The following is a 25147-nucleotide window of genomic DNA, read 5'->3' as shown; positions in this document are numbered from 1 at the left end:
TGCTTTTTTTTTTTGGCTATAATATAAATCTCGTATATCTCCAAATGACTGGGTATGTTAGACAGAGGCTGGGTCCTTGGTTATGGCACCATTGAGAGGTGATGTAATTGTTAAGAAGTGATATGGTAGTAGGAGGTTAGTTCACTGGGGATGTGCCATTGTTGAGGATATGATATTACCTGCCCTCCATTTTTACTGGCTTTGCTTCCTGGTTGCCTTGAGGTTGACCCATGTAATCCCACAATGCTGTGCTCTCTATCTCTCCATAGGCCCAAGACATCAGGGCCAAGTGATGATGTACTGAAATGTCTGGCACAGTGAGCCAGGCAAACCTGTTCTCTTTTTAAGTTGATTACTTCAAGCCATTTGTCAAAGTGATGAGAGATGGCTAGCTCACTTTAGCATCTATCCAGGCTGTTCGATGACTTAGCTTTGGTCTGTACTAGAGAGTGTTCTGTGTCCATTAGAGAGAGAGAGAGAGAGAAGGAGAGAGAGAGAGAGAGAGAGAGAGAGAGAGAGAGAGAGAGAGAGAGAGAGAGAGCTCTTGCTAGCTGGAGTGCTCTGTCTCTGTCAGATCTTGTGGTTTATCATGATGTTTGAATCTTCTTTATTTCCCTGTAGATATTTGTATAATTGTTCCATATGTTATCGAAAGTGGGATATAGAAATTCCAATGACTTCCCCCTCTAGTTCTGCCATTATTTTTAAAACATGTAATTTTTTTTGGCTCCATTGCTAAGTATGTTTATAGAGCTTGTGTCTTCCTTTAATAGATTGGCATTTTTTTTTTTATTACTGAAATGTTCTTTGATTCTGGTAACAATTTCTATCTTACATTTTATTTTTTTGTGACATTCAGTATAGTCACACCAAAACCTTTTCAGTTATTATTTTCAACTTTTAGCATCTCAACTTGTTTTTAAATGTAAATAATTACTTTCCATTAGGCCATTTGATTATTTCCACTGCTGCGTTTTCAAATTATTGGGATATTTTTATAAAGAAAAATTTTCCTCATTAACTCTTGTATTATTTTTTTCTAAAGTATAATTCTCACAGGAAAGCAGGATAAAGTATTAGATTTTTCCTCTTTGCTTTCACAGGATTATGAGTTGGTGCTTGAGTAGTCTCCAAAAGTGACCTAAGACCTGCTTTCCTTTTGAAAAATGGTTACTGTGGGGGCTGAGGAGGTGATCAATGATGGGCATACTGTCCAAGTAGGAGGAGCCAACTTCAATCCCGAGAACCTATTTTAAAAGGTCAGACGTGGTAGTGTGTATTTGTAATCCCAGCGTTGGGAACGCAGACACAGACAGATCCTTGGGGCTCTGGCCAGCCAGCCGGGCTGTGTCTGCAAGTTCTAGGCCCAGGTGCCAGACCCTGTCTCAGAAGACAAGGTGGATGGTACTGAGTAATGACAGTAAGGGCGCTTTCTGGCTTTCACACTCTTGTGCACACATGCAGCTGTGTACATACAAAACATGCACACATGCATTGGCAGGGAAATTATTGCCATGACCTTAAGAATTTTTATCATATTTGATATGTTACAATCTGTTGCAGATCTCTGCATTTTTCCTGTGAGACACATGCTTCTTCTCTTCAGCAGGTGGACATTGTCTTAGCTTTCTTTGAATGTTTTTGACTATCCCTTGTCTTTGACAGCCTCCCTTGGGTTCTGGTAGAGAAGGAAATCCCAGGCTCCTCTTGTGCATTTCTGTTCCCAGACTGGGAACTGGCTGTTCATCCAAGTAACCCTTGCTCTTTTAGGGAGAAATTGTATATTGACTTGGTTCCGTCTCACTAAACTAGGATACTTCTAAGTTGTTTCTGGATGGGCTCTCTAAAATAGACAGAGGCAGATATGTACAAGAATGTGTTGGGTGTCCTTGGGGTCGGTGCCTGTGAAGATCGAGGAGAGGAGGCTTCAGTAAAGGGAGGTGTTGACCTTTGATGGGATTTAAACATGGACCTCACTTGGCTGTCACAGAGCTCTGGAGCTGGGTGGCCCATCTTCATATAATAAGATGCTGGGTTATTACAAGCCTCTTACAGACAAGTCACTGGCCGTGTTTCTGACCTTGGGAAGCGGCTCTCTTTTGGATGAAGGTGATCCCCAAGTGGAGACTGACTTAGCTGAGAACCCCTAGCTGTTAGCACTCCTAGCAGAGGTGGGAACCAGTACCTCACTTTTAAGGAGAGAGATGAGTGGCCAAGTAGCATCTGTAATATGATCATCTGTTTCAGGATGTTTTCTTGTTCTTTGTTTTTGTTTTTATTTTGGTAGACAGAGCTAGGAAATAAGACTCTTCACGTGCAAAAAGTAAATTGTATGTTTATGCTGTCACTTCCAATTCAAACTCAGGATCAGAGAGCTTTTATTGAATTTCTTTGATTCTTATAGTCATGTTTATTTTTATTTTGTACCTAAAATCTTGGGGTGCTTAGGGACATTAACATAACGCTCCCTGTGCTTGATCTTATGTGTATACAAACATTTAAGAATAAGTAGATAGGGATGGAGAGATGGCTCAATGGTTAAGAACTTTAGATACTTTTCCAGAGGACCTGGGTTCAATTCCCAGCACTCACAAAACTCCAGTTCCAAGAAACTTCTGGTTTCTGGAAGCACCAGGCATGCACTGGGTACACAGACATACATGGAAGCAACACACACACACACACACACACACACACATATATATATATATTTTATATAAGTATATATAATATTTTTTAAAAGAATAAGTACATAACTGTAATTACTAAAAATATTTTAATATTGCTATTTATTTTGGTCCTAGGCTATACACTGGTAGGATGTATAGTCAGTTTGTTGACATAATTCATTCATGTGCGGTTGAGCTACCAACTTGATATAGAGTAATGGTTTTTAAGAAATGTCTGTTTTAATTTAATTTAATTTTGTCCCATAATTAGGCAAACATTAGCATGGTCCCGAGTTCACTTTCTGATATTGTGCCCTATAGATATTTTATGGTTTTCTTTTGCTTATATTACTACTGTTTCCTTTTTATAAGCACACATATGTAAATACACACATGCATGTATGTATATAATTACATTCATAATTTCCCTTGATTTCTTTATTAAAATATCTACCATCTGTCTGTCTGTTGACTGTCTGTCTATCTGGCCATTTATTTGTTTAATTGTATGTACATGAAGTGTGTGTGTGTGTGTGTGTGTGTGTGTGTGTGTGTGTGTGTGTAGTCAGAGGACAACTTGAGGGAGCTGTATCTTTATTTCTACAATGTGTATCCCAGGGATCAAAGTCAGGTTGTAAGGCTTGGTGACAGGTGGCTTCCCTGGCTGAGCCATCTCTCAGGCCCAGTTTCACTTTCTTTCTTAGAAAAACTGTTGCATATTACTGACACTTTTTTATGCTTTGCTTTCACCCCTCTCACCTAAGACAAACATTCTGGAAACCATTCCATTACTCTCTTTCTCTCTCTCTCTTTCTCTCTCTCTCTCTCTCTCTCTCTCTCTCTCTCTCTCTCTCTCTCTCTCTCTCTCTCTCTCTCTCTCCATGTAGAAGTAGACTGTAATTTATTTCCAGTCACTCCTGTATTGATGGACATTTGGATTGTTTCCAGCTACACACAAGAGTGCTTTGCTTGTCTAACTTTGGGAAAAGAGTTCTAGAAGAGAGATTACCAGGTCAGAGGGTAAAAGCCTATGCCAGTCCATCAAACATTGCCAAGTTCCCCTCCCTGAGGGCTTCCCTTCATTTTGTATTTCCAGCACCACGTGGAGAGGCGAGGCCTGCTTCTCCACAGACTGGCCAGCACTCCATGCAGATGTTCTTCTGGCTCTTGCTCCGATTTGGTACATTAGATGTAATGCGACAGTGTGGTTTTCACATGTGCTCTTGAGGAAGGTTGAACATTTTTTCCCCTGACTTTGTTCCCCGTTGTGGTTTCCTCTTATGAGCTGTCTGTTCCCATCTCTTGTCCATTTCCCACAATGCCCTAGTTCATTTTCTTCTTAAAATTAACCCTCTTCATGTATTAAGTGCACTAAATCTCTTCCGTGTGATATATGTGGCAGTCTTTTCTATAATTCATTTTTATGTTGCTATGGTTTCCCCATACAAGATTACTTTCTCATAACCAGAATTTTTTGAGTCAGAAATCTTACCCATTTATGGCTCATAAGTTAGTTGATCTGCATTTGGATTTAGTAGATGTATGATTCACTGTATATCTACACGTGCACATACATGCTGTATAATGACAGTCATCCCTTGGTTTCTAGGACCCCTCCAGATACCCAAACCCTCAGGTGCTCAACAATAGTGTAAGATTTGCATAAAGCCCAGGCATGCTCTCCTGCAGGCTTTGAATGGTCTTGAGGTAATGGGTGGCACCTCATATAGTGCAGTTGCTGTGCCAGTAGTTGTGATGCCCTATTGTTCAGAGAACAATGACAAGAGGAAGCTGTGCACATGTTCAGTACATGCATTTTTCAAGTTTCTTAGTCTATGTTTTTTTCCCCAACCATACGTCAATATTCACACTTTCTTAGTTCTAAGATATGACTACTCTGCAATGATAAAATTTACCTTCTGGGCCAGGCCTTTAATCTGAGCGCTCAAGAGGTAGAGGCAGGTGGATCTCTATGAGCTCAAGGCCAGCTTGGTTACAGAGCAAGTTCAAGTCAGCCAAGGCCACATAGTGAGACCTTGTCTCAAAATCCAAACCAAACCAACCAAAAAGCCAGCTACTTGCTTGCTTCCTTCCTTCCTGAATTCCTTCATCCCTTTGTTCCTTCTTCCCTCTTTCCCTCCCTCCCTCTTTTCTTTCTTTCACATGTATTTTTATGTATGTGTGGGTGTGTATGCACGTGTATATACATGTTCATGTGTGTGGTACATATTGGCAGGTGCATGTGCCCTTGTGTGTGCATGGAGGCCCAAGGATGATGCCAAGTGTCTTCCTCTGTGGAGTCTCACCGTTATGTATGGAGTCAGGATCTCCTGCTGACCCCTCAGACCACTGTTTCACACAGTCCGGCTAGCCATCTTGCTCTGGGGAATCCCCCATGTCTACTTTCTGTGCAGTTGGGGTTACAGATGGGCTGCCACACCCATGTGGCTTTTGTGTGGGTGCTGGGATCTGAACTTGAGGACTCATGTTTTTGAGCCAGGTGCATTACCGTCTCCTCAGTCTTAAAATCCAGCCTCTTGATGACATGGTCATGTCATCTGTTAAGAAAACAGATGTTGCTAGTGGGGCATAAAGTACAACTCTTACATGATCGAACGTGTTTCTTGACATTTTACTGTGCCAATATTAAAGAAAATGCAAATGTGTTCAAGTCGATATATTTGAATTCATTTTTGTATTTATGTAATTTATATTGATCTTAAAGTTAAATCATCTTTCAGTGTGTATATCACTGCAATACATGCATTTTTTCTGAATTGCAAAGGCTTATTTATTTAGTGTGGATACACAAACATGCCATTGTTTGTGGGTGGAGGTCAGAAGACAACTTTGTGGGAGCTGATTCTCTCCATCGTGTGGGTCCCCAGGATTAAATTACATTGTCAGTCACAGCAGCAAGTACTTGTACCCACTGGTTTGTAGTTGCTAGAATCCTCCAGTGTGGACCTGCATAGACATGGAGATCCAAGTGCATGTAACTGCTTGTGTATATAAACACGGGCTATATCACGTAGTACAGATGTGTACCTTTGACTCACTAAATGTCCCTGAAAGGAACAAATGAATGGATTTTAATACAGGATAGCCTGAGATAGCAAAGATGGCCCAAGAGGGATGCATGGATTTCCCTGGGAAGGGGAAATAGCAGAGATCTCCTAGGTAAACTGGGGGTGGGGGTGGAGTGCAGGTATGGGAACTTGAGGGAGCGGGTTCGGTGGGCTGGGTGAAGGAGATGGTTTGGGGGTAGATGGGAGGCTAGGGAGAAACCTGATGCCAGGGAAACTCCCAGGTCCCAGGAATCCACAAGGATGACCCCAGCTAAGACCCCTAGCCGTGGTGGAGAGGGTGCCTGAACTGGCCTTCCATTATAATCAGATTGGTGAGTACCCTAATTGTCATCACAGAGCCTTTATCCAATAACTGATGGAAGCAGATGCAGAGATCCACAGCCAAGCACTGGGCCAAGCTCTGGGAGTCCTCCTGAAGAAAAGGAGGAGGGATTGTACGAGCCAGGGGGGGTCAAGGTCATGACAGCGGAACCCACAGAACCTGAGCTCATGGAAGCACATGGACTCTGGACTAACAATTAGGGAGCCTACACGAGACCGACCTAGGCCCTCTGCATGTGTGTGACAAATGTGTAGCTTGGTCTGTTTGGCAGGCTCCTAGCAGTGAGACCAGCACCTATCCCTGGTACTTGGCTGACTTTTGGGAACCTGTTCCCCATGCTGGATTTTCTTGCCCAGCCTTAATACAGGGGGACGAGCTGGGTCATACCTCAACTTGATGTGCCATGCTATGTTCAAGCCCATGGGAGGCCTGCCCTTTCTGAATGGAGATGGAGGAGGAGTGGGTGGATGGAGAGGGGGGGCGGGGTAGATGGCAGTCGTGGGAAGGAATGGGAGGTGGGGGGAGGGGAAACTGTGGTTGGTATGTAAAATAAAGGAAAAAAAAGTTAATTAAAAAAAAGGAAGAAAAAAATGCTGGCCTGAATGCAGCATCCTTGGAAGTGATGATGTACAGTAGCATGCTTTATCCATGTGATCTTGAGCATGTGAGCTGGAATGCGGAAGCACGTAGAGTACCAAGCTCCCAGTTTAGACCTCTGCCTCCATTCCTTGCCTCACATTGTTTGTTCCTCTATCTGTCAATTCCCAGGATGAGAAAAAACAAACAAACATATAAGGATATACCATAATTGGAAAAAAGATTGTCTGCATATAGGGACTCTTAATGCATTTTGTAAAGGTAGAAACCTCGTCTCCCCTGCTCCAAGTGGGGTGCTGTGGGTCCGATTGCCATCAAGGAATCCAGTCCCGACTCTGCACATCCAAACTTGTCTTTAGAGCTGCAGTGTTGGATCTCATCCAGCAATGCTTTCTTCTGTCTCTTTTTTTTTCAAAAGTCCCCTAATGAGATCTTTGGCTTTATGATGTGTGTTGCTTTTATGATGAGACTCTGTGGAGCAGACGGATGGACTTTATGATGGACCTTTCCTTCACCAGTGTGGACTAGAGAAAATGCAGGAAGGACAAAGCAGAAGGACATGGTGGGACTATGGACATCGTGGGTGATTGTGTGCTTTAGAAAGGTCACTAGGGAGAGATCAGGGAGGTGGATTACAGGCCCCGATTATGACACCCTTATATGCCTGTAGTGTCAAGAAACGTTCTGTCACCGTGGGATTCCAGGACAGCCAAGATGAAAAACAATCCACCAGAAGACACAGCTTCCATTAAAGTCTTAGTGGCAGCTTAGCTGAACTAGCTCCTAGGAACATTTTCCAACCCGATGTGCCATTAGCCTGCACTGGCCATCAGAGACCTGATGTTACATAAATATTTGGACCAAGGCAACAGCTCTGACTTAGGCCTTTCAAAGAAGATGCCTAATTAAAAACAGAAAGCGGAGGGAGGCAAATTGAAGTTTTGGAAGAGGTCAGCAAATTTACTGAAGATACATTAGCCAAGCTCTGGTCTTTGGCTTGATGAAGCGTTGGTGTCTTGGAGGCAAACACTCGAGTATTTTTTTTTTTTTTTTTTTTTTAATGATTGTAGACTTTCTCCTGGAGTGGATGACAGAGGCTGTTTTAAGGTTGTGACATGACCTGCAGTGTATCTCTGTCTCTCAGAGAAGTAATCTTTTCTCTTGCTGGTAGCTTTTGCTGGCCATAAGAGAGATTCCTTCCTGACTTTGTATCCTTTCCTGGTGTTACTGTTCACAACTGTAAGCAGGTTAGAAATTATATTCTCCTTTACCCTGTCTATGTATTTCTCTCTTCTCTTGAACCAAGTGCCATGTTCTGTCAATTGTGCTCTGTAAACTCCTGAACTTGACGCTTCCTCTCTATAAGTGTTCCCTTCCCAACACATCCATTTTGGGTCCCTGCTTCACCCTGGTGCTGTGTACCCTTTTCTCTTGTGTTCCATCTTTCCCTGTAGAGGTCTTCCATTTTTCCCTCAGTGGAACTGATACTTTATTATTGCTTTTCAAGTTTTAAAGAGAACTGTTTTTACTTATGGTTCCAGTGGCCAAGGAGCATGTTAAGGGCCTTGTAGAGTGTCATGGACTGAAGCATGGAAGGCTAAGTCTGACTGGGTCTAAGTCATGGTCACAAATACATTTACAAAGGCTCTTTACTTGTACGCATGTCCAACCTGCCATCCACTGGCTGCACGCAGCTCAAGACAGCTGTGAATGGGTCCAATACCAACACTGAGATAGATTTTTTTTTCCTTTTAACTCAGTTGCATGGTTCTTGAGCATGAGCTTTGTAGATGACGGTGTCCTGTTGGAATGGGAGCCCCGTTCATTATAGTCTTGCCAACAGAATACAGTCCAGTCTCTTCAGACTGATGTACTGGGTTCTTCACAGCCCTCCTGCTGCCCACCTCTGAAACCCTCTGCTGAGAGCTCCCTTTGCCATTATGTTTAGTCAGCTGCTCTTGCTGACGATCTGGGTTCAGTTCACAGTATTCATTCTAGCTCCAGGGCACCCATGCCTTCTTCTGGCTTCCAAGGGCACCTGTACACATGTGGCACATATACATATTCATAAAGTTCATTAAAAACAGAACTTTACTCCCTCAGCCCCCGCCCCCCCCCCATGTTTTCTCTCTGATGAATAGATCTAATATACCCTGGTTAGTGTTAGAACTAAAAGCAGGTCATGCGCCCAAACAGTGTAGACCATCAATGGAATGATAATTCTTGATGATTCTGTGTTGAAGACTGTGAGAGAAGACTATTCGTGTCAAGAACCAGCATGTTTAACTTGAAGGGGTCTTCCCCATCCAGTTTCTTTCCATGTGGATAGTCCTGAAACCCCATCCTGGAAAGTGTAATGATATCTGCAAGATATAAGGTGCTTAATTATGGGGAGATAATTATATCCTCTTGAGTGTCAGTGTCCAAACATAAATAATGGGCTCTTCTAAAAGAGCACATCCCTGGAGCATAAAGTGAAACCCACAGTCACTGTGAGAGCTTATCTCTGTCTCCCATGGATCAAATGTGGAGAAGAGGAGAGCACTTTCTTCCTGGGTGGGTGGCTGAGTTTGGGATGGACAGATGTAGGCTACAAGCCCTACAGCAGCTGACTAGTCGAGAGCATCGTGGTTGAGACTGTAGATGTGTTTATATTGTGCAAGTAAGTGATCAGAATTGCATTGCTTTTTAGCCCCCCTCCCCCGTGTGTGTGTGTGTGTGTGTGTGTGTGTGTGTGTGTGTGTGTGTGTGAGAGAGAGAGAGAGAGAGAGAGAGAGAGAGAGAGAGAGAGAGAGAGGCAGAAGATGAAATTTGAGTGCTTAATAGAGAAATGGGAATTAGGTGTCATCAAATCATATTGTAGGCTTTCTTTTGCAAAACTAGATTTTTGAGCTCAAGCTTTTGAACCCCCTCCAGACACCCCTGAAATGTGCTTGTCTTCTTGTCAATGCATTTCCTGTTTTGCCTTCGGTGCAGCCCATCGTTCTGGAAAGGGCAGATTAAAAATAAGTCCTGAAGAGGCAGGACTGGGCACAGGCTAATATTGTCTTGTGCTCCTTCTAGGTGCAATGTGATCTTGGGCATCTCCCTTCCCGGCCAGCACTCTGCCTCCTCTATCCATCATGGTGTTTGGTGAGTTTTTCCATCGCCCTGGACAAGACGAGGAACTTGTCAACTTGAACGTAGGGGGCTTTAAGCAGTCTGTGGACCAGAGCACGCTCCTACGGTTCCCTCACACAAGACTGGGGAAGCTGCTGACCTGCCATTCGGAAGAGGCCATTCTAGAGCTGTGTGATGACTATAGCGTGGCGGACAAAGAGTACTATTTCGACCGGAACCCCTCCCTGTTCAGATACGTCTTGAACTTTTACTACACGGGGAAGCTGCACGTCATGGAGGAGCTGTGCGTGTTCTCCTTCTGCCAGGAGATCGAGTACTGGGGTATCAACGAGCTCTTCATCGACTCCTGCTGCAGCAGCCGATACCAGGAGCGCAAGGAAGAGAGTCACGAGAGGGACTGGGACCAGAAGAGCAATGATGTGAGCACAGACTCCTCCTTTGAAGAATCCTCTCTGTTTGAGAAAGAGCTGGAGAAGTTTGACGCGCTGAGGTTTGGTCAGCTCCGAAAGAAAATCTGGATTCGGATGGAGAACCCAGCTTACTGCCTGTCAGCCAAGCTCATTGCCATCTCCTCCCTGAGCGTGGTGCTGGCCTCCATCGTGGCCATGTGTGTGCACAGCATGTCGGAATTCCAGAACGAGGATGGAGAAGTGGATGACCCTGTGCTGGAAGGAGTGGAGATCGCGTGCATTGCATGGTTCACCGGCGAGCTGGCCATCCGGCTGGTGGCCGCCCCTTCTCAAAAGAAGTTCTGGAAAAACCCTCTGAACATCATCGACTTCGTCTCCATCATTCCCTTCTATGCCACGTTGGCTGTGGACACCAAGGAAGAAGAGAGCGAGGACATTGAGAATATGGGCAAGGTGGTCCAAATCCTTCGGCTCATGAGGATATTCCGAATTCTGAAGCTTGCCCGGCACTCCGTAGGGCTTCGGTCTCTGGGGGCCACACTGAGGCACAGTTACCACGAAGTGGGGTTACTGCTTCTCTTCCTTTCGGTGGGTATCTCCATCTTCTCCGTGCTTATCTACTCTGTGGAGAAAGATGAACTTGCATCCAGTCTCACCAGCATCCCCATCTGCTGGTGGTGGGCCACTATCAGTATGACCACTGTGGGCTATGGAGACACCCATCCGGTCACCTTAGCCGGGAAGATCATTGCAAGCACATGTATTATCTGTGGCATCTTGGTGGTAGCCCTTCCCATCACCATCATCTTCAACAAGTTTTCCAAGTACTACCAGAAGCAGAAGGACATGGATGTGGACCCGTGCAGCGAGGACCCACCTGAGAAGTGCCCTGAGCTACCTTACTTTAACATTAGGGATGTCTACGCACAGCAAGTCCATGCCTTCATTACCAGTCTGTCTTCCATTGGCATCGTGGTCAGCGATCCTGATTCCACAGACGCTTCTAGCATTGAAGACAATGAGGATGTTTACAATACCGCATCCCTGGAGAACTGTACCACAAAATGAGTAGGGGCATTCACACCGGTCTCTTGTGTCCCTTCCTGACGTTAGGTTAACACAGCTTTATAAACCTGAATGGGTTTGTTCAAATAAATCATTTAATTCTCAGGGTGTACCTTTTAGCCATAGTTGGACATTCATTGCTGAATTCCGAGATGATAGAATTATCTTTATTTTTCTCAGTGAGGTTAAAATTAAATGCCTTGTTCTGAAATTTATTTTTTACAAGAGAGAGTTGTAATATGGGTTTTTGAGGGGAACAAAGTAAATGATACTGGGAAGGATTTATTGCTACGGCTTACGCATCATTCTGTGTTTGTCACATTCACTCACATTGAGCTAACTATCAACTACTGGCGGTAGAGCAGAAGTCCGGCTGACCGAAGACGACATGCATGTGAGAGCTACAACATGAGACAATGCATGTAAATCCATGTTCATGTTCCAGACATGGGAATTAGGAGCCCAATAAACTTCTAATTCAGTATGGAGAATGCCTTGTTTGTATGTTTTTTATGTTAAGTAAGTATATCCTACTATCCCATCACTGGCTTGGAAGGTGTCTTAGGGTTTCTGTTGCTGAAAAGAGACAGCCATAAAGGAAAACAGTTAATTGGGGCTGGCTTACAGTTCAGAGGTTTAGTCCATTATCATCATGATGAGAAGCATGGCAGCGTGCAGGCAGACATGGTGATGGAGAAGGAGGTGAGTGTTCTTCACCTTGGTCTGCAGGAAGCAGAAGGAGACTGAGACACACTGGCAAGACTTCAGCTTCTTTGGCCTCAAAGCGTGTAGCCTACTTCCTCCAACAAAGCTACATGTACTCCATCAAGGCCACACCTCCTAGTAGTGCCACTCCCTATGAGCCTGTGGGCCATTTTTCCTTCTTTTCTTTTCATTTCTTTTTTTTTTCCTTTGGTTTTTCAAGGCAGGGTTTCTCTGCATAGCTCTGGAGCCTGTCCTGGATCTTGCTCTGTAGAGCAGGCTGGCATCAAACTCAGAGATCTACCTGCCTCTGCCTCCTGAGTGCTGGGATTAAAGGTGTGTGCCACCCCATCTTGGCTGGCCATTTGCATTCAAACCACCACAGAAGGAAAGTACTCCTGTCACAATGTCAAGAATTTTTTTTTTCATGGCAACTGAGGTGATATCTCAGTAATGTGCTCTCTTGGGGACCTGAGTTCTATCCTCAGAACCTACAGTTAAAAAAAATAAAGGAGTCAGGTGTGGTATTACAAGTGTGTAATTGCAGAGATGGGTTCATTGGCTAGCCAGCCTAGCTTATCGTTGAAGAATGATACTCCAGATTGTCCTCTGACTTTTACATACATATGCACCCATGAGCACACTCCCCTACACATGTGTATCTGCACATGCACGTGTGTGTTTTGTTTTGAATATACCCAATGATATGCTAGTTTTTTGTTCCATATGCTTGTGGTTGGCAGGTAGAAGAACACATCAGTGATTAAATCGCTCTGCCTCATGTAAAATAATTAAAATGATTAACCGTGTAGGTGTTTGAGATCTATAAATGAATAGTATGCCTTATCTGGATGTGTTTCCAGTGAGTTTTGAATTTTATAATAATTTGTGCTTCCAGGATGAAAAAACGTGAACATTGAATGGACCTGGGTAAGCCCACCCACTCACCAGCACAGGGCCACTTGGTGAGTGGAGGAAAGGAGACATACACAAACACACAGATGTGGATCATTATGCAGAGCAGTGAGCGCTGAATCTCGAAGGCCACAAAATGAGCCAGCATTTTCAAACTGCCATAGACAGAGGGATGGCTGCTTTAGCACAGAAACTCCACACCGCAAAAGGAGACACACTAATCATTGCCAGAGCCAACATCACAGATCCATCCCACATGGAGGGAACGTAGCCTCAGACCCCATTCTGGAGACGTAGCAAGAAGCTAACTGGTGCTGTCAGGCTGGCTGCCGGTTTAGTCCCTGAGCTCTTTTGAAGGGGGAAGCCACAGGGATTCATTGTGCCACGTTCTATGTGTGAAGAGGCATCTCATTGAAAAACTATATAGAGGTTGTTGGTACCTGTAGAGCTCCTCATTCTTCTTACTGTGTCTGTGACGTCTGAGATAGACACGAAGAAAAGAGTTTGCTTCTAAACTTGCTGGGTTTGGGTTTTTTTTTTTTTTTAAAAAAAAAAAAAAAACCATGAATATGCCATCAGAATTCTACTCCTTTGGGAAAAGCTTTTGCAACCAAAAATGCCTTTTTGATGTTGTAATTGCCGGTGTTATAACATAAAAGTAGGAGTTGGGATGCTTATTAACGATTTTCTAACTAACAGTGAAGCAACTGAAGCCTGCTTGAATGGCCATTGCTGGATTTTAACAGTAGGAATAGCAGCAGCAGCAGCAGCGGTAGCACGAGACAGACCTAAGTGAGTATTTTGCTGACATCATCTCATTTATCTTCCCGCAACGTCCCCAGCACCTAGAGTTGATTTCCATCTTCACTTGAAGATGCAGAAGCTGAGGTAAGCTTGGTAAGTTCGCATGGTGGGTCACACAGCTGCGCTTTGAGCCCAGGGAGGCGGACTCCAAAGCTGGCCTCTGAACTGCCACCCAGGGGACTGGGTTTGAGGTACACACACAGAACAGGTGCTCCCGAAGAGAAGAAGAGCCGCAAGTGCAGTCAGAATTGGTGCCCGAGTCAAAGGGACCTCCTGGACCGGGCACCTTTCCTTTCCTGATCCAGAAACCAGACATAGTCACTTAGAGGCATTTCTAGAACAACCGTGAAGCTAGAACAGGCCCCGAGGGACACTGTGGAGGAGACGCAGTGAAAACAACTACTTCTCCAGGAGTCTGAGTAGGTTTCAACTGGCGGGAGCAGAGGGGACGTTCTGAATCAGTACTGAGTAGAACTGCTCCTGCCTCTGCTTCGGGCCAGTCCTGCGGTGGTCACCCCGTGACCTCACTGTCCGCTGTGCCTCCTCTCTGGTCTTTCCTATAGCTCCCCAGTACCTCCTCACCCCATTGCCTGTTCCCACACTCCTCACAGATCTCTCTGTTCCTGTAGGGAGAGACACAGGCTCATTCTGTCTGGAAGGATGGACTTGGGGGCTAAACACCCATTTCACAGGATGACCGAGGGCATGAACCAGCAGCAAAAGGAAACCAGACAAACTCCATGATGTCTCTGTGCTGATGACCCTGGGGTTCATTTGAGCCGACTGCTTCAGGGAGTGTTTGTTACCTTACAACTCACTCAATTTTTTTTTAATTTTAATTTTATTTTATTTTTGTTCCTACTCTGGGAACTCTTTCTCTTTCTGCTTCATTTGCCTTGTTTTATCATCAGCACTAGAGCTTTGGACGGCCATGGACTCTGCTAAAGGACGATCTCCTTCCCAGTCCTTCACCCTGGGGGCAGAGAAAAAAGGATCAGAAGGAGAGAGAGAGAGAGAGAGAGAGAGAGAGAGAGAGAGAGAGAGAGAGAGAGAGAGAGAGAGAAGGAGGAGGAGGAGGAGGAGGAGGAGGAGGAGGAGGAGGAGGAGGAGGAGGAGGAGGAGGAGAGGGAACAGCTTAGCTTCCTGGAGGAGGTGATACACCAGAGCTGTTTGGGGGTCTCTGTTCTGAGCCTGGCTGAGCCTAACTGGGGATAAAACCCTCACAGGTGCCGTTAAAGGTCCCCGTTCCCTCAGAGGCTGCCTCCCACTCATACATTGCTTGCTAATCTCTACCTCTGTTTTTTTTTTTCCCCTTTCGCTCAACACCCGATTGTAATGGCAGTGCCTTTCACCTTGAGGCGTTCCCACCTCCTACCCTTTTTGATCTGGTGGAGGATCAGCTGTTCCGTTACAGGTAGACCTTTGTCGGCTCGGTCTTCTCCTTCTGATTGTGTTTGTTTCACCGTAACTATTTGGTCTCTCAGACACTTATGGACATGTCCTGTACTTCATCTTGTGTTAATTTCATATTTAACTCAACAGTTTTGGGGGAATGCTTGCTGTTGTCCCCATCTGGAGGGTCATAGTAAGCTATTCATTGCCTTGGGGCTTGGAGACCTCTGCTGTATTTTGTGAGGGAGGATACACAGCGCAGTCTAGATGAGTTTGCCAACATCCATAAAAGGGTGGTTTGTACCATATGGAATTGTCAATATCTATTATTTCTGATATAGGATAACCGCAGCTTCAATATGGTTCCATTTAGGGTAGTGAGCTTGCCTTCTGTTAGGAGAAAAGTGTTCCTTAAGTTCTCAGACAAACATGTGTGTTCTAGCAAAGTGGGAAGCAGACATGGGGAGCCTGGGGTTTCCTGTCAACTCCATGGTTCGTTCATTGCTGTACTGTGAGGAAGTGAGAAACACTCAGAGCCGGGGGCGAGTGGGTGATTGCTAGGATGCTTTGTGTCCCTCCCACTTGATAATTTATGTTCCCTCCAAGCTGGCTAGGTTCTTTCCAACTTTGTTTACATTATGGATTTGCATAATAAGAACCAGTTTTAATCTGCCAACTGGTTTTTCTTTTGTTCTCGGCCAGTGGAGTCGTAGCCATTGAGGTCTGACTTCTGCCGTGGGGGCCCTGGGAGTTGGCTGCCTTAAAGCTCCAGTTGTCGAGTGCATTTACACAAGGCTGTCCATCTCTCTGTGTCGCGTGGCAGGAGTGAAGGCTTCTGAGGTTCTGGTCGCTAGGCTGGGTGAAAGGTTTCTTGAGAAGCCGTGGGTGCGTGACTTTGATTTGTTCTTACATCACGGGTGGCTTAACCTTGGTCATTTGCAGCATCTGTTAACTTTGTCCTTCCCAGGCAGGATGCCAGAGCATTTAGGGGAGTAGGAGAGAGGAGGGGTGAGCTGGAGGGGGAAAAGGTCTTAGATGGGTAAGCGCTGCTTAAGGTCATGCGACTTGACAACCTGGGGCAGCATGGAGGGGCCTTCAGAGGTCATATCACTCTGAATTTTACAGTGAGGAAGAGAAAGGAATTGCTCAAGGTCATGTGACAATATGAAGACCAAATCCATACTGGAACATAGTCACAGCTCTCGCTCCCGCCTGTGTGTTCCCTCTCTTTCCTAGTTAATACACACACACACACACACACACACACACACACACACACACACACACACACACACACACATTAGTTGATTTTTTACCTTTAGTCTATATACCTTTCTTTCCTTCTTACTCCATGGCTGGTTGTGTGGCTGGGTGGCTGGCTCCTGGCATCCTCCTCTCCTTCTTCTTCTTTTGCTCTTCCCCCTTCTTTCTTCTCCTACTTATCCTCTCTGCCTGCCAGCCCTGCCTATTTCTCTCTCCTGCCTAGCTATTGGCCGTTCAGCTCATTATTCGACCAAATCACAGGCACAGTTACACAGCTTTACTGAGTTAGACAAATGCAACATACAGGAATGCAACACATCTTTGCATCATTAGACAAATATTCCACAGCATAAATAAATGTAACACATCTTAAGTTAATATTCATATATATATATATGAATATGGTGTAAATATGTGTGCATTTTGTGTGTGTGTGTGTGGCGTGTGCACGCACACGTGCATGCGTGTGAGCAAATGGACTTCCAGTATCTTCCTCAATTATTCTCTGTTTATTGAGGCAGGGTCTCTCACTGAACCCAGAGCTCACCAGTTCTGGCTAGTCTAGCTAGCCAGATTTCCCCAGGGACCCTCGCCTTTGCTTCCTGAGTCTAAGATTATAGGTTCCTACCATACTTACCATTTCACCTGGATTGTAGGGATCTGAACGCTAGCCCTCACGATTATACAGCAAGTGCCCTTTTCCACCGAGCTATCTCCCCACCCCACCTTCCTCCATTACAAAAATGTCCTATATTGCCAAGTATCAAGAATGGTGTAACATACCTTCTCATACCTATTGTCCAACTTCAGCAATTATGTGAACTCATTGGAAACTTGCTTCATACCTTCCATGGCACACCTCTTCCTTCCCATGTTTATTTTGAAGCAAGAATCATTTGATCCATAACCACTTCAGTGAACATCTTTAAAAGAACTCTTTTTTTGGGAGGGGGGTCTTTTATTGATAGCAAAATTGCAATGCTATCAATAAAACAAAAATTTGTGATAATTCCTTAGTATTGTGAATACTAATCCTAGGTGGTATTGCCTGACTCTTACTTTCTAGTTATTTCATAGAAACAGCTCTGGTTTCTGTCTTCCCTCCCTTTTCTTTCTTATTTGCACACTTACACACACACACACACACACACACACACACACGGCACATGGATGTGTGCATGTTCTTCTGTGTGTGTGCACGTATTTGCACGTGTGTGGTGCCTCGAAGCTGATGTCCAGGATCTTGATTATTTTTTCTAACAGGAAGGAGAAAGTATTAAGTTCCCCCAGTTTCAGCAATATCCAAGTGACGTTGGTATTTCAGTTGAGAGCCTCACAACTTTCCCAAGGCTTTGTGTTTCCTATTACAGCTGTAACAAGTTACCATGTACTTGGTGATTGGAAGCAATGGAAATTTGTTTTCCAATTCTGAACTTGGGATGTAGGAGCTAAAATTAAGGTGGCAACGGAGCTGGTTCCGCTGGAAGCTTTGGGGGGACAATTTGCTGCTTGCCTCTTCCAGCCTCCAAGAGCTGCGGGCACCTTTGGCTTGCTGCCATGTCACACTACTCTGTGTCCCCACGGCCACCTTGCCTCCACATCTGTGTCACACCCACTTGGCTACTCTCCCTACATAAAAATCTTAACCCCATCTGCAGTCTTTCTGTGATATAAGGTGACAGTCACAGGTCCCAGGGACTGGGACCTGGGGATCTTTAAGGGCTCCTGCATCCAGAGCTGAGGACAACCCCAGGTAGTCACACAACCACTAAGCAGTTTTCATTTCAATGATGTGCTAACATCAATGCATCTTACGGATTAGAAATGACAAACAGTGGGAACAGTGAATAATAACACAGGTTTTTGCATCGGACAATCCGAATTTGAATATTTGCTTTGTCTTTGATCATGGGCAAGTTCCTTTTAAAACTTTACTATTATTTATTTAGACAGCTACATGCATGTGTAGCATTGATTATGATCATTATTCACTCCCATTACCCTTACCCCTCCCCACTCTTTTTTGCTGACTCTTGTCTTCCCCCCAGTTCTCCTCTTTCCTTATGTCTGTGTATGTGTGTGTGTGTGTGTGTGTGTGTGTGTGTGTGTGTGTGTGTGTGTATGCAAGCACACTCGCACACACGTGAGCAGGTTTTGTGCAGTCAAGTACCTCCATGTGTTCATGATCGTACTGGTCATTTCATGTCCAGAAGGCAGCATTTTATAGGGCTCCCATCCATCCTCTGGCTCTCAAAGTCTTTCTAACCCATTTTCTGTGATGCTCTCTGGGCCTTATAGTAGGTAATACAGTTGCCTTGTTTAGGATGACCACTCATTCATCACCTATCCTCAGCATTTGACCAATTGTGAGTCCTTGTATCAGTGCTTGCTCTCTGCAGAAAGAAGTTTCTCTGATCCAGATGGACAGCGGCACTAGTAGGTGCATATAGTGTAAATGTTAAGGAGGCAGTTAGGATACTTTTGTATTAGGAAAACATGAGCTGTACTTTCTAATCCTCAGCCATAGGCTTTTTTTTTTTTTTTTTGGTTTTTTGAGACAGGGTTTCTCCATGTGCAGTTTTGGTGCCCATCCTGGATCTTGCTCTATAGACCAGGCTGGCCTTGAACTCACAGAAATCTACCTGGCTCTGCCTCCTGAGTGCTGGGATTAAAGGCATGCGCCACTGTCACCCAGCTAGCCACAGGCTTTTTACCAGGCTTATAGCACCAGGTGTGTGTTCACGCCTGTCAATCAGAACTCAAATTCAGTTAGAAAGCAATTGGTTAACTCCATAATAGTCATGCCGCTGTGGCACCAGTGGGCACAGGGGATGGTCAAGTTCTTTAACCTCTATGGTCCTATAGTTTTGGTTTGTGTATGGAGATAATACCAATCATCTCATAGAAATGAGGAAAAAATTAAATGGGATGTGTAGAAGTAACCGTCTTATTCAATAAGAAACACAAAACCAATGCAAAGAAGAAAGCCAAGAGCTAAAAACCTTACCCTTCCTCTTGCGGTGGTCCTACCTCTTCAAAAGAGAGCTTCTTCCTGTGTTTTTGTCTTTATAAGGACTTTCTGTTCTGCCTTCTCATTGGTTGTAAACCCAACCACTTGACCGCCTCATCACTGCCTGTCTGTACAGACCTCCAGGTCTTCTATGGTTGGTATTGAGATTAAAGGCATGTGCCTCCAATGCTGGCTGTATTCTTGAACACATTACCTAACTCTGCCTACCAAGTGCTGGGATTAAAGACATGCACTACCACTGCCCAGCTTTCCTATGGCTTCCTAATAGCTCTGACCTCCGGGCAATTTTATTTATTAACATACAAATAACATTTTAGTACAAATAAAATATCACCATAGGGATGGCCTGCTTATAGTACCCAGTGTAGTGTTTGCCATACAGTATATATCCATAAATGGCTTTCCATGTTATACTATGTGGTGATATTGTGTTCCCCAATATATTGTGTACCTTAATAAACTTATGTGGGGTCAGAGAACAGAACAACCACTAGATATAGAAGCCAGGAAATGGTGGCACACACACCTTTAATCCTAGCATTCCAGAGGCAGAGATCCATCTGGATCTCTGTGAGTTCAAAGCCACACTGGAAACAGCCAGGCATGGTGACATGCCTTTAATCCCAGGAAGTGGTAGAAGGAAGCAGAAAGGTATATAAGGTGTGAGGACCAGGAACTAGAGTCTGGTTAAGCTTTTAGGCTTTTGAGTAGCAGTTCAGCTGAGATCCATCTGGGTTTGTTTTTATTAATAAGACCTTTTAACAGTTCGTGTTACAATACTACCATGGCTTCAGTTAGCTTATCTTGGGTGGTACTCATGCCAGCTCAGGAACTGTTGAAACTATCACGGGTATCACAACAAAGATAATTTAAGAGGTTTAATTGTGTGGAAAACCCTGATTCAGATTTTAAATTAGAAAATGTAAAACCCCAAAGAGCAGAATCATAAATACTATTAGAGAAATATAAAGTGTAGAGAGAATTGTAGAGATTGAAACAACAACCAAAAAAATGCAATGGACTCAAAGATGGGCAAGATCACTTAATTAAGGGTCAGAACATCTTTTGATCTTTTGCTTCTGTTCTAGATTTGTTTATTTTTCCCTGAGGAGGCTCAGTGCAGCCCCTTCTCCTTTCCAAGCTTCAGTGTCTTAATATATGAAAGGAATCACAGTTGTGAAGATAGGAGCATGCTTTCAGTGTATTCCTACAAACAATATTCTTTCATCAGAGACTTTTTTTTTTTCTCATAAGAAAGACAAAGAAGAGACACAGCTATACATTGGGTTCCCAGTGGACTTTAGTGCATCACTAAAAACAAATAAACAAAAAAATTGTCAATAAATACAACATTTGGTTCCTGAAACATGCGTAGCATTTGAACACAGCTTTCCTTTCAAGTGCGTCCTGCTAGCCACCACCGTGAATGGGCATTGTATTGAAAAGTTCATAGCACTGTAAAGCCAGATGTACAAAAGCACTCACGGAGCTGTTTCTCCAGCAGCAATTAGCTGATGAAATTGTGCCTCGTCTGCAGCGGGCAAACGGGCTTGATTCCCATTGGAGTGGGAACATGTGCTCTGGTATTTATAAACCGAGAAAGATGTTTGTCAGCATGTGTGGCGCACACATTCATCGCTGAGAGTTGGTAAGAAATAGCCTCCTTGTTTCTGAAGAGCTAATGATGGATTCATAAGTTCTGTCAGCAACTCTATTGTGCCTGGGGAGTCTCTCTATAGATGGCGATTTCAGCATATGAAATTTTAATCCTGGGCTAGGCAGAATGCAAGGCCCTGGGTTGGGTGATTGTTCCATCCTTCTTTGGGCCGACTTGGTTCATTCTAGAGGCAAAGGATCCTGGTTCAAGAAGCATGCTGTCACAGAGGAAGGGACCCATGAGAATCAGAGTACTCAGAATCCGTATCTTTATCCTTTCTACTGCCTAGTACCCGGATCCTAGAGAGACGGTCCAGGCACAATGTCACCTCATGCCTGGAGGTCTGTAGGATTTCTGAATCCTTCTCTGGTTCTTGAGGGTGCTGGCTTTGATAGGAATGGACTCATGCTTGCCTATAGCCTTTGTCTCTGGGCCAGCTTCCTAGTTCTGCAGCCCATAGAAGAGAATTGCAAGCTCCCCACAAGGTTCAAAGAATAAAAACAAGGCCTTAGGCCCCTTACTGTGTCCAGTTCATCTGGGTATGATCTGGAGTCTGACTTTCAGCTTTGACTCTTGTCCACCATTCACCCTTGGGTTGTGGCAAATCATCTCACCCCCAGTTCCCAATCATTAACTCTGTCTACAGTCTATGTGTGACCCCATTTTAGATCACTGTCTATGTGAGTCTACCCGAAGGAGTCTCTTGTGTCCACCGCAGCCCCCCACCTGGCAGGGGTTGAGCTCAATCTGCTCCAGCCCTGTAGAAAGGGGCCTGAGCATCCCCTTCATTCAATAGATATATGATACAGGCTACTACATGCTCAATGCTGCTGTGTGACCATGCTCTGATGATAGTGGAAAGGAAAGAGTTAGGTTATGATGGAGTGGTTGCCGGGTTGATGTGTGTGCGTCAAGCAGAAATACAGCACAGGCCTCGGAAGTCTGGTGGTTCCGGGACGGATTTTCCCACCCTCTTGATGGATCGCTAAGATTAGGTTACCTAATTTCCCTGAAGCCTCCCTTTACTCAACCTTCCAAAGGGGGCTGTCAAGGTCCAGCTCACAACGTTTAGCTAATTCATATCCCAAGTACGTAATAGGCACGTCTTATGTTTGAACATGAAATGTCTCCTGACGGCTCAAGGCTTGATTGGGATGATTGGCAGATGAGATCCCTGATGGTATTCATGCATTGGTCCATTGATATGTTCATAATTGAATAGATTCTTGGGAGGTCATGGAAACTGCTGGGGGTAGGAGCTACTTGGAGGATGTAGATCACAGAGTGCATGCCCTTGAAGAGTGTACCTTGTCTCCATTCTTTCTCTCTCCCTGCCTCCCCACCCCCTACTGGCTCTCTCTTACCTTCCTGTTAGAAGGTGAGTGGCTCAGTTTCACCAAATGGTCCCTGGTATGCTACTCTGCCTCACCAAGGTCAGAAGTGATAGCACCAAGAGACTGTCTTCTAAAGTCTCTGAAATTCAGCTGAAATAGTCTTCCCTCCGTTTGTCAAGGTGAGAGAAAGCTGACTGACTATTGGTGGAAGTACTAAGGTCACTCCATGTAGTTAAAAGGGAGGTTTATTTTGTGGGGTAACTTATAAGTAAAGGGATAGGTTACAGAGTCCAGGAAAGGTGAGGTGCAGTCCGGCGGTGTTCTCTGGAGAACTCTGCTCCATCTACCTCCAGTGTCCAGGATCCAGGAACCAAGAGAGCCCGCACATCCAGATCTCAGGTCTTAAAGGCTCTTGTCTTGGCACCACCTCGTAGGCGTGACAGTTACTGGAAGCCTCAATGGGGGTGGTTCCTCCAGGTCAAAGCTAGAACAGCTACCCACTACAACTGACAGTGTTAAACACATGCCACTTCCTTTCTGATTTTATTAATTACTAATATGCTTGCAGCTAAGGTTTCATATCATCAGCTGAGCTTAAATCCTTGACATCCGATGGTGAATCTGACTATTTTACGGGGTCTTTCGGGACTTTTGATCTTTTGCAGTGTGCCACATTTGGAATGGCAGCTGTACTACAAAAATACTGTTATATGCATATTTGACTTTAAGTACTTTAATTAAATTAACATAGGGATGCCCACTCTTAGTCATATAGTCCTTAAAGTCTGAGCTAGAGTAATAAGCCAAGGAAAAGAAATAAGAAGGATCCAAAGAGGACAGAAAGACATTAAATTATTCCTGTTTGCAGGTGACATGATCCTATTTTTAACAGCCCATAAAGACTAGCTGGACCTGGAGGCTACCACCACCTGGCTTCCTTGCTCCTTTCCCCCTATACAATTGCATCCTCTCAGGTCACTGTAGCAGCCATTGACACTCCCGTCCTTCCTTCCTTCCCTTCTTTCTGTATTTATCGCATCTTGTGCGAATAACAGAGTTAAGCAACAAAACAACGTCCCAACCTTTGCTCCTGTGAGCTCTTTCATGGGCAGGACGGACTATAATCAAGGAACGGTAAATAGAAACGAAGCAGTTCATTTATGACCAATGTTGGCGTGAGGACACGCAGGAACAATCCTTCCCACAAGGACGGAGGTGCAAACCGAGATTGAAGGAAGAATATGAGTTAAGGGGTAGTTAAAGGCTGTTAGAGGGGAATGTTCTTGGCAGAGGTAAGCAGCAAATGCAGAGGTCTTGGGCAGGAGAAGCCGGTGCATTGCTGAGTCAGACTGGGGTGGCTGCCTGGGAACAGGAGGGAGCGAAGCCGAGAGGTAGCCAGGCAGCCCAGCCTGGTGGGTTAGCAAACAGTTCTGGTCTTTACCCTGTGAGCATTTGGGAAGCGACAGGACGAAATGTTAATTTCACCTTCAAGTGTGGAGAGCAGAGAAAGGTGCGGATCAGTTGGACACGTAGATGGGATGGTGCTTTGGCAGAACAGTCACCAAGAAAAGAGACTGAAAGTCACTTGAGCATCTGTCTGTCTGTCCGGAAGTGCTCTGTCTTCTGAAACTCAAGCTTCAGCTATGGAAAAGCTTTGCTCCTCGGAGCAAGGGACTTCATGGAATCCCCAAGGATATAAGGCTGTTTCTCTTGTCATTCCTCTATCAGCAATGACGCACAAGTCGGACTGCATGAACCAGTGGCTCAAGCGAGGCACTAACCTGCCTCACATCTGTGTCCAGAGGGGATCGGAAGAGCCCCCCTCCAAGAAGAGTACCCCGAATAGCACCAGGTCTTGGAGAATGCTGAACCTCCTCCAACCCTCTTTGACCTTTGCAAGATCAGTAGCTGTCCCTTTTGCATTCAGACTACCATACCACTGGCCCAGCTGGAGAGTCACAGGCAGTCTGGGTTACATGAGATCACTTTTAACTTCAAGCCTAGGGATTATACACAGGCATGATGAGTGCATGCATTTATAATCATTAAACTCCGTAACTGAAATGGGTAATGGAGTTAGTATCTGGTTGTGAAGTATATCTCTCATTTTCCCAGTGGTACCTTCTCCTCCCTGGTTATAAGGACAAGAGAAGAGCTCAGCGTCTTAATTTCGCTTCCGCTGCTGTGATAAAATACCCTGACACAAAGCAAGTCAGGAGAGAAAGAGGTTTGTTTTTTTAACCTCACTATTCTAGGCTATGGCCCAACCCAGCAGGGAAGTCAAAGCTACAGGAATTGAAAGCAGCTCTTCCTATCATATCCAGAGCCCCGAGCAGAGAGAGAAATGAACACATGCAGTTCGGCCTGCTGCTCAGTTTTGCCTTCTCTATTTGTACACAGTTCAGGATTGCAATCCCCAAGAAAGGTACTGCCCACTCACGGCTGTGTCCTTCCACAGCAGGTAGCTTAATCAAAATGTGTACCTCACCCCGGAGCCACACATACCCACAGCCCAACTTGATCTCAACAATTTCTCATTGAGAGTCTTCCAATGTTCTAGACTGTGTCAAGTTGACAAAGTGAACCATTGCCCTTGGTACATTTTGGTTGAATTAATATGTAACTTATTTCAGGAGACCTTGCAAAAAATCTACAGAGCCAGCAAGTAGAGGGCAAATAGACTCAGAGCACACTGGGAAAATCCTAAATCTAAGGAAGGTCTTGGTGGGCGCTGCTTAGGTGTGAGACACAGGGAAGGGATGACATCAGGACATCAG

General features: G+C 44.8%; 1 protein-coding gene across 4 annotated transcripts in view; it reads left to right on the top strand.

The window, feature by feature from the left end:
* Positions 1 to 11763, top strand: part of Kcns3 (potassium voltage-gated channel modifier subfamily S member 3) — a 46241-nt gene extending 34478 nt beyond the window's left edge. For all 4 annotated transcript variants that reach the window (XM_015989800.3, XM_006996435.4, XM_076559676.1 and 1 more), the window contains one exon: positions 9741 to 11763. In XM_015989800.3, the coding sequence (XP_015845286.1) occupies positions 9800 to 11275 (1476 nt within the window). In that variant the 5' untranslated portion in view covers positions 9741 to 9799 and the 3' untranslated portion in view covers positions 11276 to 11763. The remainder of the gene's footprint in view (positions 1 to 9740) is intronic.
* The last annotated feature ends 13384 nt before the right edge of the window (positions 11764 to 25147 follow it).

The sequence above is a fragment of the Peromyscus maniculatus genome, chromosome 22 (genome assembly GCF_049852395.1).
Source record: "Peromyscus maniculatus bairdii isolate BWxNUB_F1_BW_parent chromosome 22, HU_Pman_BW_mat_3.1, whole genome shotgun sequence".
Lineage (NCBI taxonomy): Eukaryota > Metazoa > Chordata > Mammalia > Rodentia > Cricetidae > Peromyscus > Peromyscus maniculatus.
The sequence above is the reverse complement of the archived record's forward strand: the minus strand, read 5'-3'. Positions and strand labels throughout refer to the sequence as shown.